This window comes from Tauraco erythrolophus, chromosome 21 (assembly GCF_009769465.1).
Source record: "Tauraco erythrolophus isolate bTauEry1 chromosome 21, bTauEry1.pri, whole genome shotgun sequence".
In the NCBI taxonomy this organism is placed as follows: Eukaryota; Metazoa; Chordata; class Aves; order Musophagiformes; family Musophagidae; genus Tauraco; species Tauraco erythrolophus.
In genome coordinates this window covers 5726187-5747750 of record NC_141485.1, presented here as the reverse complement: position 1 = coordinate 5747750, position 21564 = coordinate 5726187, and the positions used below count along the sequence as shown (strand labels likewise).

Sequence of the window (21564 nt, the reverse complement as noted above, 5' to 3'; positions counted from 1 at the left end):
AAAAGCTGTGCCCAGTCCTAGCAGTGTGTGATGGCCACCGTGCTGTATCTTTGACTTGGGGTGACCCTCTGGGGAAAAAAGGGACTGCAGCCTCTCTTGTCCACCCCTACGGGGCACCTCTGGGTAAGGCAATAATCACACTACAAGCCAAGGCCGTGGTGCAAACCACAGCAACCCACAGCCCCTGCTGAGCTTTTACAGTTTGCAACCCAGAAACAAGAGATTCAGCTGCCCAAACCACCCCAAAAGGAGTCTGAGGAGAGGCAGAAAGGACACCGTAATTCTGAAGACTCTGTCTCTCATCTGACTCCCAGCATGGAATTTCTTAGAAGCAGATGAGTGGTGACTCCAAGCCACCATCACCCTCCTCTCTGGATCACAGCTCTCCGGTACAGAAGAGCCAGCACAGGCAGCCACACCATCCCGCAGCCCAGTTCCAAGACTCACCTTGCGTTTTGTCTCTTCAAACAGACTCATGAGGCTCTCCTTGGCTGTGAGGATGGGGTTGCTAGCAGCCAGACTGCGCATATAATAGTAGACAGCATCCAGCTTTCTCCTCTGCAAAAACACAACCAGACTCGGAGCTCTCACTCATTCTGGGGCATTCAGAGCCAAGCTCCCACATACTTCACCTTCCCTGTTTCTCAGTACACGTGCCCTCTCCCTCTATACTGTCTAGGACAGACACACCAACAAACAGTAGGACAAGCAGGACCTTGAACTCTCCAGCCACGTTCACAGCTACCTACAACCACTGGCACAAAGCACGAGCCCTTTGCCAGGCTTAGGGAGTGCAGGTGACACTGCAGCCTGAAGAAGCACCTTCTTTAGCTCTAAGCCTGCTACAGAAACCATCAACCCGGCAGCTCACACAAAACAGTCGCAGCAAAACTCATGGTAAAGGACAACAGTATAAACACTGAATTCCTGCCAGTTCAGGAAATAAACGTTTTCAACGTTACCACGAATATGGAAACGACTCCACACAAGTTTCACAAAGAGCAGAGGTCCAGGAAGACTGGAGGGTTTTTGCCAGACTTCTGTCAATGGTGGGACAAGATGTTCACCTCATCTCAGCCTGCCACTGGGCTAATCCCTGCTCGAGCAATTTCTTAGCATCTTTTCTCCCCTAGGCTGGCCATGGGGAGCAAGAAGGCACCTCCCAAGTCTTTACACTATCAAGACACACAGCCATTCAGGGTTTCACCCACGTGCTGCTGGACCTTACAAACCACCACAGAAGGTGGGACACTTTGCTGCTCCAAGCCCCACACTGGGAGTCAGAAAGGTCATTCCCAGCCATGAAGGAAATGAGTTTCTGAACCATGCAGTCCTGAACTGCTTTAAACCAGCATTTTTCAGTGTTGCAAAAGGGCAGATTCCTATCAGCTCCTATGTCCCAGCCTGATGCTTCCGTTATCTGCTGCCACATCTTCCTTGAAGTAAGTTTTCCTGCACAGCTGGAGTAGCCAGCAAAACTGAAACCTAAGAGTCATGTGTGGATGTCGCTTAGACCAGTGTTCACAGGTTCGAGAAGGACATGGCAAACAAACAGCATCCTCACAATAGCATGGCATCGAGCACAAAAATCTCGTGCAAAATTTAAACACAACCCGCTTTTAAAACATTTGCACTCTCAACAGCCCACGGAACAGTCCCCAAAATGCCGATAGCCTGAGGGAGCAGCATGTATCTAACAAAGCTGCCTGAAGCCACAGCAGCTGGAATCCACATAACACATCCTGCCATCAGCTTTCTTCTTTTTCAAAACACTCATCTGGGAGCACTGTCCTAAACAATGCCTTTCTCCGCCAGATGGAATCTCACAGCTGTCCCAGAGGCTTTCCCTGTGCCTGCCACATCCTTGCATGATCTTACCGTGTAGATGGCCAGAAGCGCCAGCTGGTTGTACGGGCGGCCGTTTTTGGGAGCAATTTGCTGAGCCTTCAGGTACCAGCTGAGGAAGGGAAGAATCAGAGAGAAAGAGTTACTGAAAGGACATCAGGTTGCCTTCCTTGCTGTTAAGGGCACAGAACTCCCCTTGCAGCGCAGCGTTGGCAGTCCTGCAGGGAACAGGCCCTTTGCACAAGTGCCCTCTGCCTGCAAGAGGGTGCACAGGCAGCGATTCTGCACCCAGTCTGGAGAGGCACAGTCAGGGCACAGGACATGACAGAGGGGCAAATACAGCTGCGGAAGGAAATGTTCTTGGCTCAGCCTGAAGATGAGCATTTAGCCAGATCCAGCAAGAACTGTCCCCCGTGCAGCCTCAGGCACAGGGAACAGGCTACTCGGGAACATTTCTCTCTGTCTCCTTTTTAGCTTCATGGCAGCTGGGACCAAACCTTCCTTGTTGCTCAGCTTGTTTCCAATATTTTCAAGATATTTAATCATCCCAAGAGAAGAGGCATCTGTTCAGTGGCAGTCCATTCACCCCTCCATCCTCCTCTTTATTTTCCCTCAATTGTATTATCCACTCTCCATCTTATGCCACACAGATCCATCAACACTGCTCAGACACGTCATCAACCCACTATGCTCTCCCCAGCCTCCCGGAGATATCAGCATACTCCATGATGTCCACAGATGCCAAAACAGGCAGCTTTCCCTCCCGTTCTCCAAACCTCCAGAGATTTCAGGGCTCCATTCCCCATGCCAGGCTCACTTGCCCCCCACCAGTCTTTGGTCCAGAAAAAACATCAGAAAAACAAGAGTGACAGGAAGCAACAAGTGCCAGTAACTCCTGATGCAGTCAGAACACACGGACACATATGAGAACCTCTCCTAGCTGAAAAGCTACCAGAAAATACAAGAAGCCGTTCTGCCAGCCTCAACAGCACAAACCCTCCCTGCTGCAGGATCAGCACAGGAGAACTTCCACACTAGATGGCTGGAGGATGACTGGATCTGCTGTCTTGGTCTCTGGGACAGCAAATCAGTCTAGGTCACATCTTAGAGCTTCACAGAATTGCAATACAATAGAGGCATGGAAAGACTTCTTTGGCTAGAGGCAAGTTTAAGCATGAAATGAGACACATCCCTTGTAGACAGAGGAAGAGCTGCGCTCAGCGCTGCGGTGAAGAACACAATACCTGCGTGCCTTTCCGTAATTTGCGGTGTCATTTGCTTGTTCTCTGTATCGGCAAATGTCCCCTTGACAAATCATACACCTCTGAGCACTGATCAGCGCATACTTCACCTGGAAAGAAGCATTCAGTACATCATGTGGGACCTGCGTAGCCCTGGCTCACCTGCAGACCCAGTGAGCACACAGGGACTGTAGAGAGCTAAGAGCAGGTCACCGGCACACTGAAGGTCTCACAAAAAGGCAGCAGAATGAAACGACAAGACTCCATGGCACTGGTTCAGCATTTGTAGGGGCAAGCCAATCCCCTAAACACCTCCTCTCTTACAACAATGTTCCATCTCTCTGCAGAAGAGAGTTGTTCAGTCCATGACCAATTGGAGGACAGCTGTTAGACAAACACATCTCTCCGGGAATGGAGCTGGACTAAAATATCCTTTCCCAGCTGTTCCTTGCACCTGCGTTCACAGCTCAGGGCAATACGCTGTCAAGTGTCAGGGAGGCAGCGCAACTGTTAGCTTTCCTTGTTCATTATTCCAGGTTCCAAGGACAGAAGTAAGAGATGTTCAATATCTAAGGCAAAGCCAGGGCACCTTTGGACACTTCTTTCCCTTTACTAGCCCTGGTCACAGAGCTGGTACAAAAAAAGAAAAAAGTTCTTCTTTGCAAAGGAAGCTAGGAAATGTTAATGCACCAGAGTTGGTTCAACAAGTTCTCTAACAGCTGAGAGAGATTCTCTGCAAACATACTGACACCTGTTTGGAGTACAGCTGCCTACCTCTTGGCAAGGGCAGCACACTGAGTTCAGCATGTTGCATACGATTAACAGGATGAGAAGTTCTCCAGGAGGAAGCCAACCTACCATTTTCCTCAGAGGCTTACTGCGGATGGCCATCCCATCCATGTAGTCCTCTAGCTTGAACTGGTACGACACCTGCAGCTTCTGGAGTAGGGCATCAAAAAAAGACGAGCCCTGTAAAACACACACATACTCGGATGTTACAATCTTTCTGATGAGGAGCACAAAATCACCACACCATCCCTACCACGTGCAAGAAAGGTCTCTCTCCCTGAGGTTTGGGCTGTTTCTCTTCAGAAAACAACATGAAGGTTGGCAGATCTCCAGCCTCAGAGGTCTTCAAGACTGAGCTAGACAAAAATCAAAACTGACCTGATCTAGTGTTTGAGGAGTCCTGCTTTGAGCAGGAGGTTGGACAAAAGCCCTCCACCAGTCCCTTCCCACCAACCTAATTCTATAAAATACATCCTCTTGGCTCCGTCAGCCTGCCTTCTACAGAGAGTAAACTGAGCTGCACAGTTTAACGGAATGACTTTTAAGCGAATTTGATAAAGACAGCACAATCACCTCCAGGAATGCTTCTGTATACATCCACTTCAGAGCATTCATTTCGTTTTAGCTTAAATCAATTTCTAACTAACATAAAACACAGCAAAATAAGCCTGGTTTCAATTATAACCAATGTCCACCCAGACCTACCCCCACCACACTAAATAATAATCTGTCTGAGCATTCTCCTCGCACAACCATGGCTCAAGGCACACAGAGACACGAGCTGGATCAAGAAGGCTAGTTGTCCAGCTACAGCACCCCATTCTAAACACCAAACGATCCCACCCAAAGGTTTAGTGGAGTTTGGGGATGCTTCTCTCTTCTTACCTCATCTAGAAGCTGGAGCAGTTTGTTCCGAATTTCTTGGGCATTTTCCCCTTGAGGGTCCTTGAGAAGCTGCCGGAATTTCTCGATCACCTGGTAAAACGCGTTCTTCCACAGCAGTTGGTCCACGTTCTGGGTATCGGAGAACTCGATATCCATCAGGATGCACCGTTCATACAGCTGCAGCATCTCCACTCTACAGTGAAACACAATACACAGTCAACACACAACAACTGCCCAGCCCAGGCCTGAGCTGCCAGGAAACATGTGCTGAACCACCTGCTGCTTTCCATCCAGCAAGCACGAGATGTCAGTGGTTCGGCCGGCTCGCACGCTACGGCAAATTGATGCTTCCACACGCATCCCAGAGGGAAATGGGAGCTGTTGCAATCAAACACCCTTCCTACTCCAGAAGGGCACATCTGAAAGGACCATCTCCCTTTTGCATATGGATCAGAAAGGATCTGCGCCTGCCAAAGAGCAAGGAGCTCTGCTACAGCTCTGCCACTGGGAACAGCAAGGCACAAGTGTCTCCTCATACTAACACAGAGACAGCGTGCATTGCCAGGCTCTGCTCCTTCTGAGCACAAAGTCTGGCTACTAAGGGCCAGGAACAAACACACAAAGAACCAGAGGAGCGGGAGAGGTCTTGCCATTAAAACAATCCCCACTTCCCTTCCATCCAACCAAAACACACAGCAGAAACAGAAAGCCTGCTTCCTCAAACATGAACGAGAGCTGGGAACATCACACCTGAAGGAAATAAAGTCTCAGAGTCCCAGAAATCACATTCTCCTCAGCAGCTACCTACAGCCTTGCCCGGACACTGGAGCAGAATTTCTCCCCTGAATTTAATCAAATAGCTGCAAGCTAGAAACAGCTCCGCAGTACGTGAGGCGAGTTTAGGATAAAGGGGATCCTCAGCTGTTACTGCCTTGGCAGCCTCACCCCTTGTAATGCTACAAGCCCTACAGAAAACAGTACAACAGCGCAGATGGTAAAGACTGGAGTGAAGCCAGAGGGCAATGCCTGGAAGAGCCTGACAGAATAAGAGAAGGATGCGGGCGGGCTGCTGTGCAAAGCGCACAGCACAGTTCAGCTGCCCTCCCCCACGCAGTGCCCAAACCCTGCACACAGCCCCTTGGACAGCACCAACACTGACCAAGAGAACTAGACTTTTCTGCACATGGACATCCAGTAAGCAGCACTTGCATCCAACAGCCCCAACACTGCTCCGCAGCCAGGCTGGCCGCACGCACTCAGCCACAGGCAGGAGACACATCGAGGCGGACGGACACTGCCAGAAGGGACGGGGTCAACCGTGCCTATGCTCCCAGGGCAGGACCGCCACAACAGCACTGCACAGTCTTTCCTCTCCCTCCAAACAACAGTTCTGGGGGTCCTTGACACCTTGAGGAAGACCTGAAATCTCAAACACTGCTTCAAGTGGAGATATATCCCACTCTGTGGTCTATAGCAGAAGCCCCCAAAACACAGAACAAGCCCTGAAACGAGCTCACCTGCTATGTTTGCTGCCAGTCACTTCTGAAAATGTCTCCAGAGAAGCCCTGGAGACATGGAGGTGACAAGTAAACACGAAAGATGCCAAGTAGAAACTTGCTACGGCCATGTCAGCTACCCTCCACAGCACCAGCGTCGCTTCCCTCTCGCTAGCTGGTGTCACCAGACTACTCTCACTGGACCACCGTACGTCACAGCGTTGAGTGGTGTCAAGAGCAAAACCACCAGTGCTTGAAAGGCGCCGTCGCTGTCACGCAGCACCAGGAACCCACGATGTGCAACGCCCCTAAAGCCCGCAATGCAAATCAGAGAGCAGACAACCAAGGGCAAGTAAGACAGCAGAAGTCCACCAACAAATACCGAAAGCACGTGAAAACACTGGAACTGAGAAAGATCAGCTCCAGCAAGAGCAAGAAAAACCTAAGAGTCGCAGTGGATCCTTGTCCTGCTCCTCTGCATCCCTGCAACACTGGCAAGGCATTCCACAACCACAAGAGACCACAGCTTAGCTCCCAGCCCAGGCAAGCGGTATGTTCACCCACAGTTTCCCTCTGATACTCGCACACCACCAGCACACAACAAACAGACCCAGCACATCAAAAGCTAGCGGAGCCACTGCCCCATCTCCCAGTCTCTGAGACACTGACGTCTCCGGTATACCAGATCCCCAAGGAGACACCATTCTGTGGATAACAGTTCTGGCAGTTCACCCTGGCAATGACTTGGTCACACGCAACCCTGTACAGTGCAGCCACAAACCTCAGCTGGGCCATCTTCTCCAGCCCCTCCGGGCTGATGCGGTCTCTGGAAAGCAGATTGCTGAGCTGCTGCTCCTGGTTCCCAGCCTCACGGAGGAGTTTGCTGAGCTCCTGCTGCTGCATGTTCCGCATCTGTTGCTCCATCTCAGGACTCAGAGGAGCCGGAGGGAGCGGGCCGCACATGTACTGCCCTGCAGGGCCGGGGTAGCCGGGGTAATAGGGTCCTGGGTACACACCGTTACTTGGACCCATGGGATACTGCAAGGAGTACCCGCTGTAAGGATACGGCGGGCCTTGGCCAGAGGCTCGCGGGTAATAGTAGGGGTTGTCGGAGTTTTGGAACTTATAGTAGGATGTCTGGGCCTGGCGGGCTTCCCCCCAGGAGGTGGGGCTCACTTCATCGTCCGTGTCTAGAAAGTGAAGTTGAGCGGTCTGGCTCTTCAAGGCGGGTTTTTGGTCCGGGTTGTTCGGGTCCCACAGCCTGCGAACAGTGCCGCCTCGGCCCCTGCTTCGGGGGCCTTTACACCCAGCCCCGCCAGGCAGGAGTCTGGGCCCAGGGTGACTGGGTTCGGCGGAGCCCGCGGTGCTGGCAGAGAGGTCCGTGTTGGCAGGCAGGAACAGAATCCCACGGCCCCTCCCTTGGGGCTCTCTGCTCTGGCTCCTCGCCTCCCAAGCCTCTGAGTCATTGCAACTAACAAACGCCTTCAGGGGCTTTTTTTTATCTGCATCTGTCAGACTGATATCCCTGTTCATAGTCTTGCTGTCAAATGTGACTCGAAAGGATCCCTTGACTTCCCTGCCATTGCTGTTCCACTCGCTCTCGCTCTTAGCAGCTCGACTCTGCTCTGAACGTTTTTTCTTGTCCAAATTCCTGCTAGAGACATATGCCTCTGCCTCATCGATTCTGTCATCGTCCAAGGAGTCAGTGGAGGATGCAGAGAGCTGCTTCCTAGGACGTGTTCTTTCTCTGGGCCGCTCCTGCCGCCTCTCTACCCCGTCCACAAGTGGGGCTCCATCTACGCTGTTGCTGCTTCCAGCTGAGCTTGTGCTGCAGGCACGGTACCGGCTCCGCCGCTTGTCAGAGCGGGAGTACCGTTTGGTAGAGCCCAGCTTCCCCTGCATCACCTCATCGCTCGTTCTCCTTATCCTGTCGCTTCGCTCTAGTCGTCTTCCGTTTTCTCCCCTTGAGGCTTTCATTCCTTCCCCTGCCTGGCTCCCCTCTCTACCCTCCTTGCTCGATTTGGTTTTCCTGTCGGTGTCTTTTCCAGTACTTTTCTCAGTCTCTTCATCTCTCTCGACTTTCAGCTGCTCCATCTTACTGGTGACCTCCTCAGCAGCTGAACGCAGGGACGGTTCTTTAGCAGCTGAATGCAGGCGTTTCCCAGGCTGGTAGATCTGCTGGTCTGGCTTCTTGGTTCTCCTGGTGGTCTTGGGACACCACTCATCTGGAGCGAGATGCCTGGACAAGTTCTCCTGGCTTTCAAGACCACCTTTAGTCTCTGTCTCTTCGTTCTTCTGTGAAGGACCAATCTGCTTGGGGCCGTTACCGCTGTCAAAATTCTCCATGACTGGAGCCCCTCCTCCTGAAGGGGCCTTATCACTGGCACTCTCCTCCTGAGCTCTGCTCCTCTCCTCTGAGGCCTCGTGCTTTGGCAGCATGAGTTTGCTCCTCAGCCGGGAGAGGCCAGGCTTGTAAATCTCCAAGTCTGGGCGCCTGTTGTCTTTGCGATGTCTTGGCTCCTTCATTTCCTTCATGTTTTCTGGGGAAAAACGGAAAGAAGAAAGTTATTCCCACCACAAACCAGCCAGGGATGAAAAAAACATTGTGAAAAATATTCAAGGGGAAATATTAAGTAAAGGCAAAGAGCCTACCACCCTCAGGGCAGGTCCGAGACAACAGAACCAAAATCCTCTGTCAAGGTTTACAGGAAATCACAGAGCAAGAGTAGAAAACCAGAAAGCGCAACAAAGCGGACCAAACCCTTGGCTCGATTCGCTTACAAAACACATCCTGCAACAGGTTTTGCCTCGAAAGTACCTACGAGCTGAAAGAGGGGCAGACCAAGCACAACGCAAGACTTGAACGCTCACATCCGAGAACCAGACAAAAAGTTTTAGCGCTACAGGATTCCGCAGCGGTTTTCCCGCCTGGGGCTGGTGCCGGAGCCTCCCTGTCCGCAGGAGTTGCCTTCTCCAGCAGCCCCCCCGCGCTGCCAACACAGCGGTTTGGGTCAAAGATGCGTTTCTCCCCCCTCGCTCACAACTCCGTGGCGTTTCTCTGCTCCTCTCCGTAACCGTATTTACGCTCGTGAGAGCACGCAGCCCGGACAACGCACGGCGAAACGTTCCACCACAGCCGGGCCGTTATGCGCTGCGTTTCCTCAACTCTTTTCTCCTGCCGGTAACTCGCCCCGCGCCGCACCACGGAGCCCCGGCCACGCGGAGGCCACCGCTACCGGCCGCTCGGCCCCTGAGGCGGCCGGGACCCACCTGGCCCCGGGGCAGGGCAGAGCCGCGCCGGCTGCCAGTGCTCGCCCCGGGCGCCCCGCGGCCCCGGTTCTCCGTGCGCCGGCATTCGTGTGCTCCTACCCCGGCGACAAACGCGTCCGGGGGACGCGGCCCCGGCCCCCACCTCAGCCCAGCGGTGCGGTCGAGGGCCCCGGCCCGCTCCCGGGCAGGTGCGGCTGAGGGGAGGGAGAAGGCCCCAGCGGCGGCTCAAGGCTCCCACCCGCGCCCCACCGGTCCCCGCCGCCGCCTCACCTCGTTCGCCGCCGGCCGCGGCGCGGGCCTGCGCCGCCACCATGTCCCGCAGCTCGGCGGCCGAGACGCGGACGCGCTCCAGCCCCTCCGCCATCTTCCCTCCGCCGGGGGCGGGGCGGGGCGGGGCGCGCGGGGCGGACGGACGGCGGCCGCGCAGGGCCAAAAAAATTAAACCCCCACCGCCGCGCGCATGCGCGTTCGCTGCGAGGGGCGCGGGCCGCGCAGCGACGAGCACATGGCGGGGCTGCTGTGCCTGGCGGTGGCCGATGTCCGAGCGGCGGAGGGGCGGCTGCGCGGGCGGCTGCACCGCACGCCGCTGCTCAGCAGCGGGAGCCTGGACCGCCTGGCCGGCCGGCGGCTGCTCTTCAAGTGCGAACTCTTCCAGAGGACCGGATCCTTCAAGGTGCGCAGGGACAGCAGTGCGGCAAGGCAAAGGTCGCGTCTTGCACTGCAGAAGCTCGCTTTCCACCGGCACCCGCCAGCCCTAGAAGCCGACGTGGCTCCTGCTGCCCTGCATGGGGGCTGAAGGGCTTCCCAGGGCACAGGGGAGGCTGCAAGGAAGGAGATTCCCCACCTGCCCACCGGCTCCCGGAGAGCAGCGCTGAGGGTGCCGCGTTCTCCTTCCAGACCCGCGGCGCGCTGAACGCAGTCAGGAGCCTTGTTGAGGAAAGCGAGCGCGCTGGAGGAAGGCTGCCCCAGGCCGTCGTCACACACAGCAGCGGGAATCACGGCCAGGCGCTCGCCTGGGCTGCCCGGGCAGAAGGTAACGTCCCCCCAGCGACAGCTCCATCCCGGAGAGCAGCTGGGCAGGAGGTGCAGGGCCATGGGTAACTGCAGAGCTGGTTCCTGGGCAGAGGCAGCTCCAGGTGCCCACTCTGCCAGCCCTGGAGATAGGCAGGGGTGTCCCTCTCCTGAACAGGAGCTAACAGAGGCAGGGCACAGCCCAGGCTGCACATTATGTTGCTCCTGCACTGCTAACCGGCTGCTTGTGGCTTTTTGCCTGTTGGATTTGTCTCCTTTTTTGTCACACAGGGATTCCTGCCTACATCGTGGTGCCCCAGACAGCCCCGCGCTGTAAGCAAGCTGCCATCCGCTCCTACGGCGCCACGCTGGTGCCATGCGAGCCCAGTGACAAGGCAAGGGATGAGGGAGACCAGCCAGGGAGGGATGTGGCACAGCCAGACTGAGATATGACCATCTCCACTCCTTCCCTTAGTCCAGAGCCGAGACAGCAGCTCGTGTAGTCCAGGAGACAGGAGGGGTCATGGTACACCCCAACCAGGAGCCATCGGTGATTGCGGGGCAAGGCACCATCGCCCTGGAGGTGCTGGAGCAGGTGAGGGAAACGCACGGCCCGGGCACAGCCCAGGGCTCTGCTCCTCGCAGGCAGGGGCATAGCAAAAGCGGGTACCCGAGGTGCCGGAAGCACTCACGCATCCTTTCTGCACAGGCTCCCGAGATAAACGCAGTGGTGGTTCCCGTCGGAGGCGGAGGAATGATTGCAGGAATGGCAGTTGCCATCAAGGTAGGCAGCAACTCATCTGGGAAGTGATGGCTGCACCTCCCCACGAGAACGGCAGGGCTCCCAAGCCAGGCAGCAGCTGTGGAGATCTCGGCGTGCCAGGGGTCTGCACAGCAGCAGCATGGCGTCCTTGGCCCCCTGCGCGCGCAGCGATGGCGCAGAGGCACGTGCTGGTTTAAACCCAGTGGCTCCTCCTGCTCTCCACAGGCCTTGAGACCAGATGTGAGAGTGTTCGCTGCTGAGCCGCGCAACGCGGATGACTGTTACCAGTCCAAGGTCAGAGGGGAACTGACCCCCAACCTTCACCCACCGGAGACCATCGCGGATGCAGTTAAAACCAGCATCGGACCAAACACATGGCCCATCATCAGGGATTTGGTTGATGACGTCCTGACAGTCTCAGAGGAAGAAATCAAGGTAAACACTCCCAGCCCCCTTCTCAGGGTGGCTGCCAGCAAGCAGCTGCCGCCATCCCTGCTCTGCCTCTCCACACTGTCCCCCAGGGAAGCACAAGCCTCTGCTCACCACTGCAGCTGTGCAACACCCACACTGTCTCCAGCTGGAAAGGGCTGGCGGAAGCTCCGCTCTCCCTTCCCAGAGCGCTGCAGAGAGATGTGCACATGCAGTGCCCTCCACAGCCCTGGAGCAGCCTGTACTTGCTGCTGGGATGACAGCTGCTGCTCTCTCCCAACAGCAAGCCACGCGGCTGGTGTGGGAAAGGATGAAGCTGCTGATTGAGCCAACAGCGGGTGTGGGAGTGGCAGCCGTGCTCTCGGAGCAGTTCCAGGCAGTCCCCCGGGATGTGCAGAATGTTTGCATCGTGCTGTGCAGGGGAAACGTGGACGTGAGCTCCCTGACCTGGCTCACAGACCTCCCTGGGAAAGCAGAATGAGAACGGAGCAGTGTCTCAAGTGACAGAAACCTCACTCTGCATTTGTACAGTCTGGTTTGGGTGCTAATAAAACAGATGAACAACCCCAACCATTTTGAAGTTTTTGTGGAGGGTTAAGGGAAGCTGGCATTGGTCTCTACAGCACAGTCGCTTGGTTCCAATGCAAAAGGTTGCTACCGGCGGCCTGGAAACAAAGCACTGCCTGTTTTCCCCTCCCCAGACACCATGTTCTGGGACAGGCCTCCAGTGAGCTGGTCCCTAGCTGCTACTTCACCTTTCTTTCCCAGCACCACAATAACTTCCAGCAAACTCCTGTCCTAGAAACAGCAAAATCCCCACACCCACTGCTACGGCAGGGAACGAGGGAAAAAACAACAGCCCCAGTGGGCCACGGGGTTCACCAGAGGAGGGGTGCACACAGCCTCCCCATTTGGCCTCCGCAGCCGGCCACCACCAAGACACAGGCACTTAGATCTGTTTTTGAAAACAGTTTCCATTAAAATAAATAGCTGTAAGCTGGTACCTGAGCAGCAGCTGGTGAGACACCCGCCCCTGTAAAGACCCCAGCAGTAAACGTCCATGACATCAGTGCTGTCCTCGCTGTGCATGGGCTAAGAACAGCATCCAGGGAGCTAAGGCACAAACTGCGTTAACCATGCTGGAGACTTATTCCATTTCCACCTCCTGCACTGGCAGCGTGCTCTCGCTCCTCACCCACGGTACAGGATCCGGAACATGGGGGTCATAAGTCCACTTGGGAAAAACACGCTTGTAGAGGTTCAGCAGCACTGTGTCCTGGGACTTTAGCTGTCCATCAAAGTGGCACTTCATGTGACCGTGGGTCCCTAGGCAGAGAGCAGAAAAGGCCATTAGCTGTCTCTCCTGCCCAAGAGGACCACATCCTGCCCAGCATCACAGAGATAAATACCAGATCAAACCTACCTAATGGCTCCTTGATGTGTCCTCTACGACCCCACTTTGTCCTCAGCTCCACTGGCTTAAACCACATCACATCCTCTAGAGATCAAAACACAAAAGGCAGGTAAGAAACAGGCTTTGCTGCGCCAACACAACTGCTCCTGCAGAGGCAGGAGGTGATTCTTCCCCATCCCCTCTTCGCACCACACAGAGACGAGCCGTACCTCTGTTAAAGAACATGTATCGCACTACAGCTGTCTTGGTAAAGATCTTGAAAGGGTGGCCACTGAGCACCAGCCGCTTGATGACGATTCTGTCAGGGTCCACGGAAAGCAGAGAACCCGTGGCGATGAGGTCATGCATTCCTGCAAGGCAGAGTCACTACCGCACCAGGGCAGCACCACAGAGGTGCCTCCATTGCCTCCTCCCCCATCACAACCCCCTTCCCCAAATGGTTCCAGGCCCAGAGCAACCTCACAGCAGGGACAAAGGTGCCAGTGGTAATGGGGATGGAAACGCGATAATCTTCTCAAATAGCATGAAGGGGACAGCTTTTTCAAGTCACACTTTTTGGACAGATGCACTTGTAAGCTGGGTATGGGAACAGCCTGCTAATGTTTGTTTCCCAGACACCACCTTCTCAGCACTTAACCAACTTACCATTACTTCTCTGTTTAAAAAGAAGCACTGAGGCAGGAGGGAAAGTGATGGGAGCATAAACAGTCACCACCAGGGCAGCATCCGGGCGCAGGAAACGCTCCAACTTGTGCTTATCAGCTAGGACAGAACAGCAATGATCGGGTTCAGGCCAACAGCAGTTCTCAGAGCTCTCAGAAACCCCATTAAGTCCATTTTTTCCCTGGCAAACAGGCTCTGTGCTTTAGGAAAAGAGCTGACAAACACCCCTCCTCTGGGGGCACGGAGTATCTGAGAACAAAGGTGATCCTCTGAGCTACCAGCTCACTGCGTGGAGCCTGCCACCACCTTGCCTGGAGCTGTGAGCCACCTTGCCCAAGCCCTGGCACTCCCCACTGCTCGGTGCCTCCCCTGGAAGCCTCAGAGCCTAAGGATGTGTCTTCAGAAGAGTCCTTCAGCCAGGTTCAGACACCATGGCTAAGACATCACAGGCTTCCTGCCCTAGAAACCCCAGTCCCACCTCCTGGCATACCTGTGCCCATCCCACCAGTCCCTGACAAACCTGAGGTGTGCTGGGAGAACAGGGGGGATGCTCGGAAGCGTCTGAACCCACAGTGAAAGATCAATTCCTCCTTTGCCCTCACTGGCTCGCTGTTGCTCGGATGCCGACGCACCAGAAAATTCAACACGGACATCTGCAAGGGAGGCAGCACTGTGAGGGGCTGACAGCAGGGCTGGCAAGCGATGGTAGACGAAGCAGAAAGGAACAGGACATTGCAGCAGAGACAAATGCCCTTGACAATGGCTTCCCAAAGGACCACTAGTCACCAGTGCAGACACCCCTGCAAGGCTCAGACGCTCTAGCCTAAACACCCCTGGCAGCTTCAGCCTGCTCTGACCAAAGGGAAAGTCCTACTTAGAAATGCGAGCAGTGTAGGGAGATTTCAGCCCAAACCCTCTGCCGCCAGAACCTCTCCAACCCATGCAGCCTGAGGGAATCAGACAGCAGGGCCATACTTAGTCACCTTTTGTTCGTGGGGAAGCAGTGTGAACAGGACTAGGGGCTTCCCTTCTTTGAAGCTCTCCATCACCGAGACAGGCACATTGCAGACATGAAGGGTAACATACCAGCCAACCTGCCGAGAGAGGATCAGTTGTGAATGCTTCTCTGAACAGAAAAGTGTCAGAAGTAACATGTGCCTGGGTTAGCGAGGGAATTCAGGAGAACAATATCATCTGAACTGGCTGGAAGAGCCACCCAGCCACCTCCCCGACAAGTCTTTCCTATTAGGAGCAAGGGAACTCAGTAGAGGAAGAGATCAGCAAGAGAAAAGGGAACTACCGAGGCTCCTTCAGTCTCTTCTTTCTCCATTTGCCGGAAGAGGTGCTTTCTGGTTCGGGAGAAGTCCTGGAACTGGAAAATCCTGGCGTAGTCCCTTGGGAGATTCTCTTTGGGGTCCCATGGTGAAGTCCGGAAGCTCTTCAGCCCCCTGTACTTCTGGAACCTAAAGGAAACATAAGAGGAAAGACAAACTACTTCAGAAGTTGAGGTGTCTGGCCAATACGTTCTGTGGTCCTCAGGAACTCACAGCTTCAGAGGGGGCAAAGGGAGCAAAGCAAACATTAGCTTTCAGAAAAGATCTTAGCGCAGGGAGAACTTGAAACAGCAGCCAAGTCCACAAACAACCTGGCCTGGCAGCAGGGCTCTGCCATCCTCCTCCCTCTCCCAGGTCAGGACCCTCCCCTTCCTGCTGCAGGGAGCTGCCCAGGCCCACCCACTGCCCCTCAATCAGTGCCTCCCCTGGAAGCCTCAGAGCCTAAGGAAGTGTCTTCAGAAGAGTCCTTCAGCCAGGTTCAGACACCACGGCTAAGACATCACAGGCTTCCTCTCCTGTTGCACCAAACCAGACCGCACGACACCTTCCAGCTCCTCTCCCAGCAAAGCATCCTGTTTCTTACCGGACTCTGGCAGGTACGTCACGTGGCGTGTCCGCCTCGTCCGGAAACATTTCATCCATTCTCTCCTGTTTGTATCTTTCCAGCATCTGTTCATCTTCCTCCACCTTCTCATCGTACTGGTCATCCCGCAGGCACTCGGAAACAGTCATAGTCTCGCACTCTTCCTCCGCAGGTTCCTCTTCCTCCTCACTGCTTTCCCCCTCCTGACACACAGGACAGCACAGAGCCCATTACCACACGCACTCTGTTGATGTCCACGCAGCACTGCAAACCCTGTGGGTACCCCCACTGTGTGAATCGTGACCCCATCTGTGCCACAGTCCTTCATTTCCGTATCTAACAGGCCAAAGAAGCAACATGACACACATGAGAGATGTAACAATGGCAATGCAGGCAAGTCCTGGCTCTGTGTTGTGCACTTGCACGGAGCAAACCAGAAGGACAGGATTGTCCTAGAATACGCAATAACGCCCTGGAGATCACCTGCAGGATCAGCTCTTGGAGGTACCTGGGAAACTGTCTCTTCCATCATCTCATAGTCGATGTCATCTTCTTCTTCATCATCGTCTTTCTCACTGCCTTCTTCTCCATCATCCACAATCCAGGCAGCCTGGTACTTCGATGTGCCTTTGGGGACCTTCACCACCCTCCTGTTTGCCTTCAGAGAAGCTGTAGTATTTCCCATCAATAGTTAATACAGGAACAATTCTCCTTTCCCTCAGCAACATTTACACCAGGAGAGCCAAGATCAGCTCTGGTCCAGAATCGCTGTTTTCCAGTGCAGAATTTGTCACAGCCCAGAAAAGGTGGCTAAAATGTAACCCTGCTAACTGCCAGGCAAACCACACAGCCTGCTAGTCAGGTGGTGGGACTAGGAATGGAAGCCCTGGCTCCCAACTAGCACGTTTCTTCACAGCCATCCTCAGCTATCACTGAGGGTTAGCTGACAGAGGGTTTCTAACAACCCTTTTAACAGGGACAAGGAAAAGGTACAGAAGTATTGCTGCTACTCACCCTCTGCTTCTTGCAGTTCTTCTTCAGTAGGCCATGTCTGCTCCCCTTCCATAGGATCAGGAACCACTTCCGACTGCAAAGACTCCTGCTTGTTTGGATCTGCCTTCATCAGGACCTTAACATCTTCCTCCATCTCGTCGGAACCATTTACAGAGTCATCCTGAAGGGCAAGAGCAGAGTTCCCAGCTGTGAATACATCTAACTCGAGCTAGCAACCAGTCGTTTGTTACATGCCACGTCCAAGGAATCCCAGCTCGGTGGCACAACACAGCCCTACTGGCTTCTCTTGATAAAACTCCCTTTAACTCCCCTTAATCACATAAGCCCAGTTGTATCTTCCTGATGAAAGTTTAGAAACATCGTGTTCCAACAGGCCCAGCAAAGTCCTGACCTCCCACACACCTGTACCTCCATGTCCTGACTCCTCTTCTGTCCTTTAACCGCTCGGGGGTTCAAAGAGAGGGGGTCAGGGGGCGCATCCACCTGGCTCATCTGGAAGTCTCCATGCCCCACAATATGGACCAGGCTGTTCACATCAAGGATCTGTCCCCGCACAAAGCCAGACACCTTCAAAGTCCCAACCAGGTCACTCTCCTGACTGGGCACAAACTCAGCGGCATAGGCGAGCAGGTGAGCCCGCCTGTCCCGAAAAGCGAGGTGCCGCTGCTTCTGGGTGGCAAGGTGCCTCAGCAGCAGCAAGGACTCCTGCTCCGTGTTCAGGGGGAAGAGCTTGGCCTCGGGAAAGCGCTTCTCAATGGCTTTAGCAAGTTTCTTCTTGGCATCTATCCGCTTCTTAGGTGGCAAGTCAGTGCCCCCTGGGACAGCAAGAGCTACGAAGCAATGCATAGAATGGAGTTCAGGATCAGACCGTAAACCTTCCTACACCTCTTTCACCAAGCATTAACAAACACTCAGATCAGGAACCCAAACAACCAAACAGATTCACACATTCAAAAGAATACTTGAGACAGAAAATCTGTCTTCAGAGACAAGATTCTGATACTAAATGAGACCATGGAGATAAGGGCCCAGGAACTGAACTTGGCAAAAAGGCATCTGAATCCCTTTGCTCAGCACACCAAGATAACCATTACAACACTGACACCACCACGCACTAAGAGACCTAAACCTTGAACACTTCGTTTATCTCCAGCACTCCCTGACCAGGGTAGTAACACAACAAGGCAGCATGAGAACAGCATTCACTCACCTGATCTATGCTCAGAAACAGTGTGGCCAAAGACCTGTGATCACCTATTAACATATTGAGTTTTTAACTACTGCAACAGCAAATCTCCATCAAGCACCCCCTCGACCTATACCCCACTAGAAGCCCTTAAGGCTTCTCACTCACTCACCATAAGTGGGAAGCCCCTGGGCAAAGAGGCAGGAGAGGCAGTGCTCCCCGGCACTGTCCCAGCCGTCTGCAGGATCCAGGATGAACAGGAGGGAATCGGCAACCTTTGCTAGGTCTAAGACAGCGTGAAGATCCCCTGAACACAAAACACCTCCGTTACTGGGGCTGTCAGGGGAACAAAGCCAAAAACCACATCAAGAACAGCATTTCCTCACCTGCCTGTGCTGTCACAAAGCGCCAGCGCTGCTTGAGTCGGGGGCAGAGGAGCACGAAGCCACTGGCTCTCCCCTCATCCACACGGACAATAGCTGAGTCTTGGCTCTGCAGCAAGCGGAGGGTGTCGTGGGCTGCAGCCCGGCTGTGCAGCGGCACCAGAACCACGAGGTGCGGGGGCCCGTCCCTGCTGCCCAAGCTCCGCTTCTCCGCCAGCACCTACGGGCACAACTGCAAAGCATGAACCCAGGCCCCAATCCAGACCCTATCCCGCTCCTCAGATCAAGACCGGATCCCTCCACAGCTCAACCCAGATCCGCTCGGTCCAGTAATGCTCCACTTGCCCCAGACTGAACAGACAGGCTGAGAGTGTTGAGGCTGTTCAGTCTGGAGAAAAGGAGGCTCTGGGGTGATCGTATCGCATCCTTCCAGTGCCTGAAGGGGCTACAAGAAAGCTGGAGAGGGGCTTTTTACAAGGATATATAGTGATAGGACAAGGGGCAATGGCTTTAAACTGAAAGAGGGGAGATTTCGATTGGATATGAGGGTGGTGAGGCACTGGAACAGGTTGCCCAGAGAAGCTGTGGCTGACTCATCCCTGGAAGTGTTCAAGGCCAGGCTGGATGAGGCGTTGAGCAACCTGGTGTAGTGGAGGGTGTCCCTGCCCATGGCAGGGGGGTTGGAGCTGGATGATCTTTGAGGTCCCTTCCAACCCAAACCATTCTATGATTCTAGACTCAGGCACTCATTCCTCTCCCCGGCCCAGCTCCTGATCCCCCTGCAAAGACCCCACCGGCCCGGTCCCCGCTGGCGCACACCCACACCAGCCCCATTCCCGCCCCCCCCCCCGGCTCCCCCGCAACAACCCGCCCCGTTTCCCACCCCCCCGAACCGGCCCGGTTCCCCCAGCCCCTCACCGCCTCCTTGCGCTGCCGGCGGAGCTGCAGCGCCTGGTGCCGCCGGTCCACCCTGCTGAGGTCGCGGAGCCGCCGGCGGGGCTGCGCCTTGACGGAGACGCGGCCTGCGGGGAGAGAGCGGTCAGCCGGGCCGCGGCGCGCACGGCCGGCGGGGAACGCGGCGGGGCCCGCCCGGCCTCACCTCCAGCGCGGCGCTGCGAGGACCCGCTGTGCTTCCCGCCCTTGTGCGCCTTGTTCTGCTGCTTCAGCGGCCCGGGCCGGTGCGCGCCCGCCGCCACCATGCTGCCTCCTCGCTGCCCGCGCAGCGCGCGTCACTTCCGGCGCCGCGGGGCACGCCGGGAAGGCGGAGGGCGGCGAACACACTAAGATGGCGGCGTGAGGGAGGAGGAGGAGGGGGGTGATGCCGCAGTGAGAGGAACGAGCGAGGGGCCCGGGCCCCGGAGAGGCGGCGGGGCAGGGCCGAGCCGCGCCGCGGGGCGGGTGCGGGCGGGGAGTGGTGCCCATGGGCGTCGCGGGGGGTGAAATGAGAGCCCGGAGCGGGAGCCGTTCCTTCAGCGCTTTATTTCAGTTCTTTACACAGGTGTCCACGCGAGACAGGACAGCCGCCCACCAGCTGAGGAAGGGCCCACGCAACGCCCCCGGCCGCTCGGCCTCGCGCCCCCGGGGAGGGCACGACTCCGCGCCCCTCCGCAACGGCTGGTGGAGCGGAACCATCTGTACGTGCCCCGTGGCACTGCGTCCCAGCCCCACCGTGACCAGTACCGCTGGGCACCTCGCCTCTCGGCAGTCATTATCCAGCCGGGAACGGCTCTTGCTGGGGGCCCGAGGCCTCAGCTGTGCCCTGCCCTGGTGGCACACCATGAGAGCTGCAGAAGCTGTTCTGCCTGGCACTGGCGGAGCCCCTGCACCCAGGACCACACCATCACTCAGGAATACAACTCTCCCTGCTTGTTACTGGAAGCATTAGGTCCACAGCACCCCAGAAACACGGGCAGGTGAGCAATAGGGTTAAACATTTCCAGCAGTGTTGCAATTGCCAGTAAAGGTGAAGTCTGAAGTAACTGGAGAGAGAAGCAGGGCAGCTGCTGCTTGGATCCTGACTGAGCAACTGCATGGAGGGAGAAAGCAGGTTCCTACACGTTCCCATGACAATGGCAACGTGGGGGCTGTTCTTTACAGATCCTTTTCTACCCCTAAAAGCAGGCTGCGTGTCTAAACCTCTCAAGTCTACAAGCAATGTAGATAGCACGTCCCATCTGGCAGGAAGGAAGACACAAAATTCAGAGACCGGTGAGAGAGAAGCACTGTTTAAGCAGTAGGAATTAAGTCCCTCTATAGAGGTATCTGGTGATGGCTGCAATACAGCATGCCAGTCTCCTGCTGGCATTTCCAAAAGCCTTTTGTCCATCAGCCACGATGGCCCATAGCACAGCCACAGCACTGCCCTGCAGAGCCAAACACAAAGAAACTGCTCAGGGAGGATTGAGGGAAGAGGGGATAACTAGAATACTTCTGAATCAAGAAAAACAGCAGTTCTGTGAGTTAGTTGTACTTTGTCCTTGGAGTAACATCAAGGAAAGAAGCAAGGTTTGAAACTCCTTCTGCCTAGGGTTCCTGTTACAAAGCCAGCTACCTCTGCCCCTGCCAGTCACCCATGTGTCTGGCCTTGGAAACTCAGAGACAGACAGAAGGGACCCACCACAGAGCCTGATGTCTCTCCACATCTCTGCAATCCTCAGAGCTGCCAAGAGCCACTCTGGCTTGTAAAAGGAGCTAAAGCCCGATTTGCACTGTGGACCAGACCCTTCCCATGTAAGCTTAGGGCTATTGTGCTGCCCTGCGTGGCTCTGCAGGGCCCTCCACACAGACTACCAACAACCGCAACCCACCAAGCTGAGCAAGCAGGAGCAGAAAGCCAAGCACCACCTCACTGCGTCCGACAGCACGGCAGCTTAAAACAAGCTCTTCCTGCCAAAGCAGGAACTACCAAGGAAACATCTTCTAGCAGTCAGGACACGCCTGCCTGCAGCGAGACAAGCCCTTGCAGGGGGACAGCCCCCTTCAGCGCTCCTGTACCACCACAGCACGCAGCCCGGCGCTCTCTGCACGCAAGGCAGCGTGGCAGCCTGCTCAGCACCACCTGCCAACTCATCCGCCCCCCTCTGTGCTCTCTTCTCCGACAAAACGGGCTTCATGTCGTTCCAGCGCACCCCCCAGCCAAGCTGTGCACCGAGGAACAGAGCTCACAGGCTGCTCTGCCACGCGCTGGCTAAACCCCAGAAAGCAGCTGCGTTGCAGGAAGGCTAAGCTCACACTTCTGCTCCCTAAAACATCCTCACT

At 55.3% G+C, this 21564-nt stretch overlaps 3 protein-coding genes and 2 non-coding genes across 11 annotated transcripts in view; 1 reads left to right on the top strand and 4 right to left on the bottom strand.

The window, feature by feature from the left end:
- Nucleotides 1-9890, bottom strand: part of SMG6 (SMG6 nonsense mediated mRNA decay factor) — a 114988-nt gene extending 105098 nt beyond the window's left edge. For 4 of the 5 annotated variants that reach the window (XM_086624589.1, XM_086624590.1, XM_086624591.1 and 1 more), the window contains exons 1-7: nt 9797-9890; nt 7038-8796; nt 4761-4953; nt 3945-4055; nt 3090-3196; nt 1879-1957; nt 448-558 (exon numbers count right to left, since the gene is read on the bottom strand). In XM_086624589.1, coding sequence (XP_086480715.1) covers nt 448-558; nt 1879-1957; nt 3090-3196; nt 3945-4055; nt 4761-4953; nt 7038-8796; nt 9797-9890 — 2454 coding nt within the window. The remainder of the gene's footprint in view (nt 1-447; nt 559-1878; nt 1958-3089; nt 3197-3944; nt 4056-4760; nt 4954-7037; nt 8797-9796) is intronic. The other variant, XM_086624593.1, reaches the window with a different exon arrangement.
- A 141-nt stretch (nt 9891-10031) lies between these two features.
- Nucleotides 10032-12210, top strand: SRR (serine racemase). 2 transcript variants are annotated; one of them, XM_086624759.1, is made up of 7 exons: nt 10032-10199; nt 10424-10559; nt 10829-10932; nt 11013-11132; nt 11247-11321; nt 11526-11735; nt 12013-12210. In XM_086624759.1, exons 1-7 carry the CDS (start codon nt 10032-10034, stop codon nt 12208-12210), a joined length of 1011 nt encoding a protein of 336 aa, XP_086480885.1. The 2 variants fall into 2 exon arrangements, with proteins under 2 accessions (XP_086480885.1, XP_086480884.1); XM_086624758.1 differs by having other exon boundaries at nt 11013-11321; nt 11917-12210.
- A 509-nt stretch (nt 12211-12719) lies between these two features.
- TSR1 (TSR1 ribosome maturation factor) lies at nt 12720-19505 on the bottom strand. Of its 2 annotated transcripts, none has more exons than XM_086624528.1 (15): nt 19406-19505; nt 19225-19328; nt 18310-18526; nt 18096-18230; nt 17140-17567; nt 16738-16897; nt 16232-16392; nt 15724-15926; nt 15107-15269; nt 14790-14900; nt 14327-14459; nt 13789-13905; nt 13353-13493; nt 13153-13227; nt 12720-13055 (listed from the first exon to the last, which is right to left on the bottom strand). In XM_086624528.1, exons 1-15 carry the CDS (start codon nt 19503-19505, stop codon nt 12877-12879), a joined length of 2427 nt encoding a protein of 808 aa, XP_086480654.1. In that variant the 3' UTR covers nt 12720-12876. The 2 variants fall into 2 exon arrangements, with proteins under 2 accessions (XP_086480654.1, XP_086480655.1); XM_086624529.1 differs by having other exon boundaries at nt 17146-17567.
- On the bottom strand, nt 14172-14264 carry LOC147527262 (small nucleolar RNA SNORD91 family). Its single transcript, XR_015222777.1, has one exon. It is a non-coding gene; the product is annotated as a small nucleolar RNA SNORD91 family (small nucleolar RNA).
- Nucleotides 15562-15654, bottom strand: LOC147527261 (small nucleolar RNA SNORD91 family). Its single transcript, XR_015222778.1, has one exon. It is a non-coding gene; the product is annotated as a small nucleolar RNA SNORD91 family (small nucleolar RNA).
- Nucleotides 19506-21564: the final 2059 nt, after the last annotated feature.

Coding starts and splice junctions, on each gene's coding strand:
- SRR (XM_086624758.1), top strand. CDS start 10,032: ATGGCGGGGCTGCTGTGCCTGGCGGTGGCCGATGTCCGAGCGGCGGAG. Junction 10,200..10,423: donor AGAGGACCGGATCCTTCAAG/GTGCGCAGGGAC, acceptor TTCTCCTTCCAG/ACCCGCGGCGCGCTGAACGC. Junction 11,736..11,916: donor TCTCAGAGGAAGAAATCAAG/GTAAACACTCCC, acceptor CTCCCTTCCCAG/AGCGCTGCAGAGAGATGTGC.
- TSR1 (XM_086624528.1), bottom strand. CDS start 19,505: ATGGTGGCGGCGGGCGCGCACCGGCCCGGGCCGCTGAAGCAGCAGAAC. Junction 16,393..16,737: donor AGAACTGCAAGAAGCAGAGG/GTGAGTAGCAGC, acceptor GAAATACTACAG/CTTCTCTGAAGGCAAACAGG. Junction 15,927..16,231: donor TGGAAGAGACAGTTTCCCAG/GTACCTCCAAGA, acceptor CCTGTGTGTCAG/GAGGGGGAAAGCAGTGAGGA.